The sequence below is a fragment of the Doryrhamphus excisus genome, linkage group LG12 (assembly GCF_037039965.1).
Source record: "Doryrhamphus excisus strain RoL-2023G ecotype Guam linkage group LG12, RoL_Dexc_Guam_v1.1, whole genome shotgun sequence".
Classification (NCBI taxonomy): Eukaryota; Metazoa; Chordata; class Actinopteri; order Syngnathiformes; family Syngnathidae; genus Doryrhamphus; species Doryrhamphus excisus.
Genome location: NC_136368.1, coordinates 19,264,022 through 19,277,357, shown reverse-complemented (window position 1 = coordinate 19,277,357; position 13,336 = coordinate 19,264,022). Strand labels below are relative to the sequence as shown.

Here is a 13,336-nt window from a genome sequence, read left to right as displayed (position 1 = left end):
TGTTGGCATTGGTGGACAAACCTAGCGCCCAGGAAGGTTTCAGTTTCTAGCTTCCCTCCTCTAATGACCTCACATAACCTGTGAGCGCATTAAATATGCATGACCATCCCACCTAAAAAAAGCGGGCGTCTACTGTAGCGTCCCGCATACTGTCTATCTTTTTCATGCAACACTTGAGTTCCAAGGACGAAACCCAAAAAAACACTGCACGAATGCATGCACACTAGGTCCAGTAATACCATAAATACAGTATACCATTACTTACATGAATATGATTTGGAATGCATTAGAAGGTCAACCACATAATTAACAAGTATATTGCACAACATGATGAAGAGTCTTGAACCAGTCATGATGTGCTATACATATCACTATATTGACACTTACTATGGTACCCATTATGGCATTGGATGCTCATATCACCTCCTACTTTGGTACATGACAAAAATTAAAAAAAAATAATATAAAAAGGGCGGCATGGCGGTCAAGTGGTTAGCGCGCAGACCTCACAGCTAGGAGACCAGGGTTCAATTCCACCCTGGGCCATCTCTGTGTGGAGTTTGCATGTTCTCCCGTGGGTTTTCTCCGGGTACTCCGGTTTCCTCCCACATTCCAAAAACATGCTAGGTTAATTAGCGACTCCAAATTGTCCATAGGTATGAATGTGAGTGTGAATGGTTGTTTGTCTATATGTGCCCTGTGATTGGCTGGCGACTAGTCCAGGGTGTACGCCGCCTCTTGCCCAAAGACAGCTGGGATAGGCTCCAGCACCCCCGCCACCCTCGTGAGGAAAAGCGGTAGAAAATGAAAAAAAAAAAAAAAACTTAAACTATATTAGGAAAGCAGGAAGTGAACAAATGTAACAGTTACTGATTGTAAAAGTACCAGATGGAGGGGTAGGATTTAATAAGCTTTGCTTCTTCCTACTCCTTTTGGACATGTGGAACTGTGAACTGATTATGTGATGCATTCAATTGTAATCCGATGCATGTTTAAATGAAATTAAACCATTACCATTACCATTACCATTACCATTACCATTACCATTACCATTACCATTACCATTACCATTACCAAGAAGGAATAGGTATTTGACTAAATGTCCTTAATCCTTTCGATTTTTTTATGATATTATTATATATTTGTGTAAATTGTATAGTTGCACAATATATAGGGATAGGCTCCAGCATACCTCTGCAATCCAAGTGAAGATAAGCAGCATAGAAAATGGATGGATGGATGGATACCAGTGTATACCAAACCATGCAAACTACCATTTTTAGGATTCGGGTAACTGATTATGTGATGCATTCAATTGTAATCTGATGTTCAAATGAAATAAAACCATTACCATTACATAGTAGCAACAGAACCAATAGAGAAAAGAACAGCTTTAAAACTATTTATGCGTAACAAAAAAAACCAGGCAGAGTAATCTGGAGGTTCCTGACATGTGATGTAACTGAAAATCTACCCGGTGACCCACACCGATATTGTCCATCACAGAACATGACATGAACAGATTTTGTGTCCTATGCAGCCTTGTGTTCAGACGACTGCATTCACCACCTGGCTGGCTCGCCAGTCAGCCAGTCAGTCAGTCAGTCAGCCATCAGTCTGCCTGGCCTTTTAGTGGCGAAGCTTAGTGGGGATCAGTGAGCTCCACGCTGTCAGCAACTCTTAGACAGCAATATAACACATACTCTGCAGCAATGCTGAGCAATACTCTCACGCACGTTTGCTAAATCTGCTAAATTGCGCAAGCTCCGTTTAGCACATCAGCTTCAATAAAGATGGAGGACATGAGCATGCAAAGAGATGCATGGCACACATCCTTTGAGCAAGGACCAACATATCAACGTACTACATTGGCACAAAGTAACACAATGGCCTTTCTCCAGATCCCAGAGGAAAAAGGTTTATTCACAAGCTAGTTGCTGGGCAGAAGGTCCATCGGCTTGAGCCAATCAGTGGTGTGCACTGCTAGACTAGATGCATTTATTGGTCCACAGTAGTACTGAGTAGTACTCTATGTCCTCACTATGGATACTTTTCCATCTGCAAAATCAGCTAGTATCAGGTACAATAAGCTACAACTAGTCCTAGTACTCTAATACAAATTGTCCATAGGTATGAAGTGGTGTGAGTGTGAATGGTTGTTTGTCTATATGTGCCCTGTGATTAGCTGGCCACCAGTTCAGGGTGTACACCGCCTCTCGCCCGAAGACAGCTGGGATAGGCTCCAGCACTATGCAATGCAACCCCTCCATCTGGTACTTTTTACAATCAGTAACTGTTACATTTGTTCACTTCCTGCTTTCCTAATATAGTTTAAGTTTTTTTTTTTAATTCATTTTAAAATTTTGTAATTTTTTGTCCCGTATTAACATAGTCCTAGCATATAAGTGTTTCAAATGTACTTCTTCCTGAGATCATATTTCTCCTCTCTTGTAAAGAAGTACTGGATGACATTGGTTATTTTTAGCCTTATGCATTATTTTAGCTCTTTGAAGATTAACTATATCAGTAAGTTGAAGTGTTTGTGAGTTTAGAAATAAGGAGTTAGTATGTTCTCTGCAGGCGGTATTATGAATTATCCTTACTGGCCTTTTTTGCAGTACATTTAGCAAATGAAGATTTCTTTTATAGTTATTAGCCCATATTTCCACACAATAAGTAAGATATGGTAGAACCAGAAAGCAATAAAGAGTGGGGAGTGATTTCTGATTGAGATATTGAAATATTTCTGGCCACCTTATGTTGTATATTTGTAATATGAGTATGACTTTGGTGAAACAAATCAATACCCTCCTCCACTTTGCATACGGCAGGATTAGAAGACATAAAAGTCAATGTTGTCTTACCTTGTATCTGTGGGATGTAGGGCGCCAACAGTTTGCTTCTTTTCTTCTCGTAGCCCTTCTGAGTGATGTCCCCTGCACAGAGAAAGAAAAACAGACAGTCAGAAAGGGTGGGGAGGGTGTTTGGTACAGAGAGATGAGTCATTAGCTTCGAGGAGCTTGTGTGTGCACATGCTTTGGTTTTTTGGTGTTGTGTTTGGTCGAGGCCTGGTACCACCTGAACATTGTAGGATGTTAATGTTATATAGCATCTTAATTCTAAGGGATGTATAAAATATGAGTGGCATTGAATCTGTAGTCAGGTTGTTGAAGAGATAAAGATGTCTGGTGGTAGTAAAGAATTCTATGATCAAATGATGATCAAATAGTCAACCAACATGACATATTCAGTGTTGGAGGTTGAAGTCGTGAGGATGCAGAGTATATTGCCATTCTAACTTTTCTTAAACTTTAAATTACATTTGCAACTTTTATTCAACATTTGCACAGTATTGTAAAGAAAAACATGTCTTGCAATAGCCACGTTTACGTAAGGAGTAGAAAATCTTTTTCCGAATGACCTTTCCGAAAACAATGGTATACATGGAAAGGAATAATCTAATCTCTTGTCTACATTCATTCATTCATTCATTTTGTACCACTTATCCTCACAAGGGTCACGCGGGGGTGCTGGAGCCTATCCCAGCTGTCTTCGGGCGAGAGGCGGGGTACACCCTGGACTGGTGGGCCAGCCAATCACAGGGCACATATAGACAAACAACCATTCACACTCACATTCATACCTATGGACAATTTGGAGTCGCTAATTAACCTAGCATGTTTTTGGAATGTGGGAGGAAACCGGAGTACCCGGAGAAAACCCACGCATACACGGGGAGAACATGTAAACTCCATACAAAGATGGCTAAGGGTGGGGAAAGACAAAATAAGAAGCCAAAAAGTTACCACTTCCACACAAGTGGGAGTCTGTGTGCGGAGTCTGAGTCGCCAATTAGGCTAGCATGTTTTTGGAATGTGGGAGGAAACCGGAGTACCCGGAGAAAACCCACGCATACACGGGGAGAACATGTAAACTCCATACAAAGATGGTCAAGGGTGGGGAAAGACAAAATAAGAAGCCAAAAAGTTACCACTTCCACACAAGTGGGAGTCTGTGTCGCCAATTAGGCTAGCATGTTTTTGGAATGTGGGAGGAAACCGGAGTACCCGGAGAAAACCCACGCATGCACGGAGAGAACATGCAAACTCCACACAGAGATGGCCGATGGGTGGAATTGAACACTGGTCTCCTAGCTGTGAGGTCTGCGCGCTAACCACTCAACCACCGTGCCGCCAGGTAAAATTCATGTATAGATATATATTTTCTTTTTAAAGAAAAACTGGACTAGTGAATGGCGTATAGAAGGGTTTAGATTCTGTTCCACAGATGGCGCTAATTCACACAAAAGCTGCTTGCCAACCGCCAATAAGAAGAAAAACACGAAGAAGAAGGGTACAAGATGCCTCAATCGGATTGAGGAAAGGAATATTCCACACTTGTGAATATTGGCACTTTTCTTTCGGAATGAGGTGTATACAAAGGTTCAATTCTTTCCATTTGAGCAAATAACCCGAATTCAATTGGAATATTTGGGTCCATGTATACGTGGATAATGTTGCACCTTTGAGTCCACACTGACAATAGTTGCAATCTTTGCCACAATTGTGCCACTCCACTACCACCGAGTACAACAATGCTGTAGTGTAAAGGGCAGGTGTTGTTGTTGTCACACTGGTTGTTTTCCCTGCACACTGGTCCTGAGTCACCACTGATGGCTCAATGGCTGCACTGTTTCATGTCCAGCATCCCTGCTGGCTTACAACAATACAGAGCTGTCCATAGGCAGCACCTCCTGACCCGACACCGACTCTTCTCTCGTGATGTGTGTCTTATTTGTGTGTGTGTGTGTGTGTGTACATCATGCACATGTCTATGTGCATACCATTGTGTCAAGAGGGTGCACACTACAGCATTACACACTGACAAGCACACAATAGAGCACTTTTCTTTGGCAGTGGCTCCAAATTCTAGCTTGCAGCTTTGGTGGCCTAGCGGGCCCAAGTGTGCGTATCCGGATCCGTGAATTTATGTTAAGCTAATCTTTTGATCCAAGAACAAACAAGTCGTTAAATATTGAGGAATGGACTCATGCTTGGCAATGACCCTTGACCTGAATCTCAGGCACAAAATGTTATTTTTTTTATGGATAATGTCCTGCAAGACTTTAGCGTACCTCCAAAAAAGTTGGAACAACAATGCATTGAAAATTGCTACATATTTTTATGATGGCAAAAGTTAGGTTGAGGGTTGTCCCTCATTTATCACGGTTGATTGGTTCCAAACCTGACAGTGATAAGTGAAATTCAAAGTAAAAAAAAAGCAAAGTAGGATTCAAAATAAATACATTGAATATTTTAATAGATAGAGCTTAAACTTGTTTATTATGACATTGTAAATACAATTTTTATCATTATAAGAGCCCTGCAGACATGAAATAGTACCCCTATAGTCACATTTACAGTCCTATTATTGTTTGTTTACACCACATTGCTCAGTAATAATAATGTGCATGCTACTGGAACACTGCAGCGACACATGAGACAGGATTTAAAGCTAGCATGCTAGCATGCTACCGAGCTAAATAGTTAGCCTCAAATGTATTTATTCGGAACTTAAGAAAAGGTTTCAAACTGATTTGGGAAGAAGGACAAAATGAGAAGCCAAAAACTTACCACTTCCACACAGAATGAGAGGAGAACCTTTTTCGTTGGACATGCCATGGGTGACTCCATGCAGCATGTAATGTAATGTAAGTTCATATCTCATCACATTACTGGCCAGTTAGAGCTTAAACTTGTTTATGACATTGTAAATATTTTTTTATCATTATAAGAGCCCTGCAGACATGAAATAGCACCCCTATAGTCACATTTACAGTCCTATTATTGTTTGTTTACACCACATTGCTCAGTAATAATAATGCGCATGCTACTGGAACACTGCAGCGACACATGAGACAGGCCACTGATTTAAAGCTAGCATGCTAGCATGCTACCGAGCTAAATAGTTAGCCTCAAATGTATTTATTCCGAACTTAAGAAAAGGTTTCAAAATGATTTGGGAAGAAGGACAAAATGAGAAGCCAAAAACTTACCACTTCCACACAGAATGAGAGGAGAACCTTTTTCGTTGGACATGCCATGGTTGACTCCATGCAGCATGTAATGTAATGTAAGTTCATATCTCATCATATTACTAGCCAGTACATATAACTTGTCAATATCATTTGACTAAGTTTGAGTGGCTCCATAAGGTAGTAAGGGGCATTTAACAGGTCTATAAAGTCGGAGTCGGAGTCTGAAGGGAAAACCAGTGGCTTAGAGTGAGTCAACACGTCAAGCAAACCTTTGCTTGACCTCCTAGAAAAGCAAAGTAGGATTCAAAATAAATACATTGAATATGTTCATAGTTAGAGCTTAAAATTGTTTATTATGACACTGTAAATACCATTTTTATCATTATAAGAGCCCTGCAGACATGAAATAGTACCCCTATAGTCACATTTACAGTCCTACTATTGTTTGTTTACACCACTTTGCTCAGTAATAATGTGCATGTGCGCGGATGATTGCACAATTTTGCTTGTACTCCTGTATAAGTGACAAGAATAAAGGGCATTACTACTACTACTACTACTACTACTACTACTACTGCATGCTACTGGAACTACTTAAAGATAGCATGGTACCGAGCTAAATAGTTAGCCTCAAATGTATTTGAGAAAGAAGGACAAAGTAAGAAGCCAAAAATTTACCACTTCCACACAGAATGAGAGAACCTTTTTTTTCTATGTCACGTCGGACACTCCATGCAGCATGTAATGTAATGTAAGTTCATATCTCATCATATTATTGGTCAGTACATATAACTTGTCAATATTATTTGACTAAGTTTGAGTGGCTCCATAAGGTAGTAAGGGACATTTCAAAGGTCTATAAAGTAGCTTAGTGGCTGGGGAACGACAGGGGCTGATAAGAGGATGAAGAAGGAACACCTCCATCAAGTCTCAAGGGAAAACCGGTGTGGCTTAGAGTGAGTCAACACGTCACGCAAACCTCTGCTTGACCTCCTTTGCACCCTCATGCCGACTTTAGGTGTCATAGTGCAACAGAGCTGTGAAAAATTGGTAAGCACTCAGCTGTGTGGAGGAGGGTTGATGGTAAAATGACAGTATGCATGTGTCAGGTCAGGGTAGAACATCATCAGAAAGCCGCCCCTCGTCCCCGTTTGGCTAATCTAACCTCTCCACTCTTGAGGGCTCCTTGCACACACATACTAAATAAGCATGCTGGGCTTCTTCTGGAAGGCTTTTGAAGCAAATTCAAAGCATCTTTCAATCGGGAAGACAAATAGCAGGACTAGGATGATGTCATGTCCAACGTCCACTGTTTTAGTTGGCCTTGTGACAAACACAGACTGGAGAAACAATGCGTTCTATTTTCCGGGAGACCAGAGGTATTTTTGGGTCTAAAGTTGTTCCCATAAACATCCCTCTGGCTTGGTCTTAAATCAGCGCTGTGGCTTTCGAAACAGTGACAGCGAGACAGTTGCTTGCCTCTGCTTCGCTCAATTGACTTTAATTGACTGATGGCTATTGAGTACAACTGACTTGTGACTCTTTCGGAATGAACTTGCATCAATCCGAAGAGCACAGCGCATTCCTCCATATGATGCAACAGTTTAATGTATGCATTTGTCAACTTCTCTACTTTTGAACGACTGCATACAAAGAGGTGAAAATCTGTCAAAACATGCAAATTAACGCTGTTGCCTATGTTGTTATTGTTTTCAACAAATACACCACATGATGATGTTGTTATTAAATCCCAAAGTATGTGGAATCAAACTATGGAATGGATTGAGTAAGACCCTCAAACAATGCACAACGATGAGCCAATTCAAGAAACAATACAAGCAGTTGATGTTTGCTAAATACAAGGATGATTGGTGCGATTGGTCATATAACCATATAAGGAAGTCCGCCCCTCTGTGACATCACAAAGGCGCAGTTTTACCACGCCTTTTGAAACAGAGCGTTTTGAGCCATCCCAAACTTCTTTCAGGGCTCACTTCCAAAAGCACAAACCTCATTATCTGAAAATTTTGCATTGTTTTAAAAAAAGAATAGTAATCAAAAATAAAAAATTAAAATTAAAAAATAAATTAAAAAAATAAATTAAAAATTAAAAATTAAAAATTAAAAATTAAAAATTAAAAATTAAAAATTAAAAATTAAAAATTAAAAATTAAAAATTAAAAATTAAAAATTAAAAATTAAAAATTAAAAATTAAAAATTCATTTTCTACCGCTTTTTCCTCAGGTGGTTAAAAATAAAAAAAATGACTTGAACTATATTAGGAAAGCAGGAAGTGAACAAATGTAACAGTTACTGATTGTAAAAGTACCAGAAAGCTTTGCTTCTTCCTACTCCTTTTGGACATGTGGAACTGTGAACTGATTATGTGATGCATTCAATTGTTTCAATTCAATTCAATCGGATGCATGTTCAAATGAAATAAAACCATTACCATTTATAGGTCAGAAAAGTGAAAAAAAAAGCATAATAGGTCTTGTTTAATACAAATCACTATTAAATTTGGTACAACACTAACAACTAACAAGCATATTTTGGTTGAAAAATATGCCCGCCATCATGCAAAAAGTTTTCTGCAGGTGCGAGGGCGGGAATTAAGCTTTAAGTTACTAATCATTTGTGTAATGATTATTATAAAGTTGATGATGAATGCTTGTGTGTCTTCAAAAGCATTTTAAGAGCACAATAAAGAGGTAATGTACATATCATAATAGTTTATTGCTTTGGAACAATTACAAATCATCAGAATCGGCTTTATTGGCTTTATTAAGTACGCTTACACAATCAAGGAATTTGACTCTGGTTGAAATCTGAAATATCCCCATCGTGACGAACCCCTCGTCACCCTCAATCCTGCCAATACTGCTGCATGCAAGCAGGCAGGCAAGCCTTATTTTTCAGCCATAGAAAATCACTGTTTCATATTTACGCTGACAACGAGCGCTCTGAACGCACGTGTGCCAGCAAAAGCAGATGCGTCCAGCAGATTTTATTTATTTATTTTATATATTTTATATTATTTTATTTTATTTATTTTATTTATACGCAGATGTTTTTTTTCCACGACCAACAGTTTAGTTTTCACACCAGAGGTCATATATTTCTTGTTTGCATTATAAGAAAAGTTCATTAATTGCTCTCACATGTGATAAAAACAAACTTAAGAAAGGCAAGCAGCAATTTCAGTGCCGCCAAGATGATGAAATAAATAACCAAGCAAGCGGCAGACAAGGCTGAGTCACTCACATGTAAAGAGGAAGCAGACGAGTGCTGATGCGTCTTCAATTCAGACGCAGACAGACGGGAAAAAGAGGAATTGGCAGCAAAAGGCTATCCTGCTAACAGGCTAACAGGCTAACAGGCTAAAGTCTAAGGAGGGTCGTCCTGTCATAAGTCAGGCCCTTCAGCATCCTTTGTTTCCTTTTTGCAGAAGACTGAATGAAACCATCTCCCCTCACAAACCCTTCCCATTCCCTCTTGATCCCCCCCTCCCCAAATCTCTCTCAATTGACTGTCACCCCCCCCCCCTTTCTCTCGCTCTCTCTTTCCATCCCTCCCTCTCATTCGTTCCTCTCCAACACAAAGCTGCATGGGCTAGGCTTTAGGATTAGGGTGTCAAAGCAGACCCCCTGCCCCCCCCCACCTTCCCCCCCCACCTTTCCCACATACCAATCTTACAAAACACACACACAGACTGGACAACAACAGTGCTCGTTATAGCATGTCTTTGCAGGTGAACTTAAAGTCGCCGTCAACAGGAAGTTCAAGCTAATTTCTATAAAAAAAAAACTTTTTATTTTCCTGCTTGGAAAATGTAGTATTACTATTAGATACATATTCATTAATTTTTTTTAATGTTTTTAATAATTACTTTATAAATATACTAATATTTGGGATTTTTTTCATGATCTGTGATGAATTTATTTTATTTTTACTATAAATGTTTTCATTTATTATTATTATTTTGCTTTTAGAAAATAGTAATAAAGTAATAAATAAATGACTACAAATTAAAATACAACTTTATTTTTTTTTTTAAATGATATTGACACTTCTATATCACTAGTAACATACATTTCATGCCTCATTTATATGAGGAACATGTGGCTTGGAAAATGTAGTATTACTATTAGATACATATTCATTAATTTTTTTTATGTTTTTAATAATTATTTTATAAACATACTCATATTTGGGGTTTTTTTCATGATCTGTGATTAATTTATTTTATTTTATTATAAATGTTTTCATTTATTATTATTATTTATTATTATTATTTTGCTTTTAGAAAATAGTACAAAACAAATAAATTACTACAAATTCAAATAAAAAATATGACGTTATTTTTTTTAAATGATATTGATACTTCTATATCACAAGTAACATACCTTTCATGCCTCTTATGTGAGGAACATGTGGCTTGGAAAATGCAGTATTACTATTAGATACATATTCATTTAATTTTTTTTATGTTTTTAATAATTATTTTATAAACATACTCATATTTGGGGTTTTTTTCATGATCTGTGATTAATTTATTTTATTTTATTATAAATGTTTTCATTTATTATTATTATTTATTATTATTATTTTGCTTTTAGAAAATAGTACAAAACAAATAAATTACTACAAATTCAAATAAAAAATATGACGTTATTTTTTTTAAATGATATTTATACTTCTATATCACAAGTAACATACCTTTCATGCCTCTTATGTGAGGAACATGTGGCTTGGAAAATGCAGTATTACTATTAGATACATATTCATTTAATTTTTTTTATGTTTTTAATAATTATTTTATAAACATACTAATATTTGGGATTTTTTTTCATGATCTGTGATTAACTTATTTTATTTTACTATAAATGTTTTCATTTATTATTATTATTATTATTATTTAGCTTTTAAAAATAGTACAAAATAAATAAATTACTACAAATTCAAATAAAAAATTATAAAAAAATATAATATGGCAGCCAACTCAATAGTATAAGATACTTCGATGATACAGTATTTCAGACTATCGTATATAGTCTAGTTAAGGTCATTGTTCAATGATGAACTGAAGAAGCCCCCAGCTGGTGTATCATCCACCCTTTGTGAGTGTGTATGAGTGATTGCACATATGTGCATTTTATGTCTGAAACTAGAGGCCTATTCACCCTTTGGCATTAAGTTCCTATGAAAGGGCGGTATGCTGTATAATTAGGCTTAATTATTGCTATAGTCAGCAGAATAATCAGCGACACAGCGGATATCCTCTCAAGCCTTCCTGCTCACAGAAGATGAATGGCATATCATGTTTGGACCACCGCATGATGGCCTTTAGATGTAGTTCAATTCCATTTAGTAAAATGACTTAGTTCAGTCCTCACAGGAATAAAGTAAAACTCATGCTATTGGATTTAATAATCCTGTAAAAAGATAATACAAACTAATTACTTTGATGCTACAGTATGTGCTAGAGAATAATTATCTGGATTTTAGAATGTTGTTCTGCTGTCCTCTTTGAGAAAGTCGTTAAAATATTTTTTTTTAAATACACACAATTGGAACTTTTCATATTGGACATCAATTGATGTCATCAAAAAACTGTCATCAACTATATGCCTTGGTTCTTGAACAGTCAAAATGGTATGAATATTCAATATACTGATTACACCAAAATAAACACACTCATCAATTGTGTTATTCCCCTTTACTTTTACCTCTAAAGTTATTAAATTAAAAAAAAATTAATACATTAAATAAAAAAGTAAAAATATTTTAAATTGACATTTAAATTCTTAATAAATTAAATAATTAGCATTATTGTGCTAATGAGTAGCATTTTGTACATTCCACATATACTGCAAGTTAAGAGGTGAAATAAAGGAAAATGGCTCCAGGAAACGGGAGTTGATTGACGATGACAACCACCATGACACTACAAGCCAGCTGGAGCAAATTGGGGCGGGGCGGGCGGGGTGGGGGTCAAGAAACTGAAGAAAGATGTATAAAAATAAGATGACACAAATAGGATATGATTAAAAGGCATTGGTTCATGCGCTTATGCCACATATTAGCATCAACACACACGCTAACGTATGCCCGAACCATACATCATCAACGCTTCCAATCATGCTTTTAATTAAGCGGTGCCAACTAATTAGGCAACTTAACGAACCCTCGATTACCACTCTGCTAATACATAACCTGCTTGTCACATTATGCACACACACACACACACACACACTTTGTCCAAAAATCTCCTATTCCACCCCCAAGGCTGGTGAGCAGACAGACAGTGTGAATAATGAGCCATTAGATGCAGCGAAGCCCTGCAGCTGTGCACTGATTTGCAAAGAAGACCGGGGGGGTTGGGGGCAGTGGGGGAGTAATTAACAACCTCAGATGCACACTTCATACTGTATGGACATGACCCCATTCCTACCTACCCCCCCCCCACCACCACCACCACCTCTCCATGTGAAATGCATGCACAGATGTGGGATCACTTCAGGTGCAAGAACCAACATGGGAATGTAAACACCTCACAGCGTGATGTCATGTGATGTGATGTAGGTCCCTACGACGAAGATAAAGACGGGATCTTATTTAATGATGCTATAATTGGCTTGCAGAAGTGTGTCATCCTTTGTGTGTGATCAAGTCCTGGGATGAACTTCACCACTCTGGAGTCAATTATTTGACTAAAGTTTAAGGGTATTACTGCTCAGACGTTCACAGAAGCAGGATCCTTAACACTATAGTTTGAGGCCCCCGCCTTGATATGAAAGTTTAATGTTAGTGCGGCCCCGCGCAAGTTTGATATGGATGCTGTATGGTATCATGTACCCAGAAAAAATGATTACGTTTGATTAATGTTCATGTTAAAGGTTAAATAACTGTTAATAGTTATCCTCCCTATCCGTGTGGAAGTGGTAAGTTTGATATGGATGCTGTATGGTATCATGTACCCAGAAAAAAATGATTACGTTTGATTAATGTTCATGTTAAAGGTTAAGTAACTGTTAATAGTTATCCTCCCTATCCGTGTGGAAGTGGTAAGTTTGATATGGATGCTGTATGGTATCATGTACCCAGAAAAAAATGATTATGTTTGATTAATGTTCGTGTTAAAGGTTAAATAACTGTTAATAGTTATCCTCCCTATCCGTGTGGAAGTGGTAAGTTTGATATGGATGCTGTATGGTATCATGTACCCAGAAAAAAATGATTACATTTGATTAATGTTCATGTTAAAGGTTAAATAACTGTTAATAGTTATCCTCCCT

The 13,336-nt window shown here is 37.6% G+C and overlaps 1 protein-coding gene across 3 annotated transcripts in view; it reads right to left on the bottom strand.

Moving 5' to 3' along the window:
• The window catches only part of LOC131135421 (DIP2 acetate--CoA ligase A), a 90,256-nt gene that overhangs the window by 39,387 nt on the left and 37,533 nt on the right, over positions 1-13,336 (bottom strand). For all 3 annotated transcript variants that reach the window (XM_058081223.2, XM_058081224.2, XM_078795480.1), the window contains exon 2: positions 2,865-2,936. In XM_058081223.2, coding sequence (XP_057937206.2) covers positions 2,865-2,936 — 72 coding nt within the window. The remainder of the gene's footprint in view (positions 1-2,864; positions 2,937-13,336) is intronic.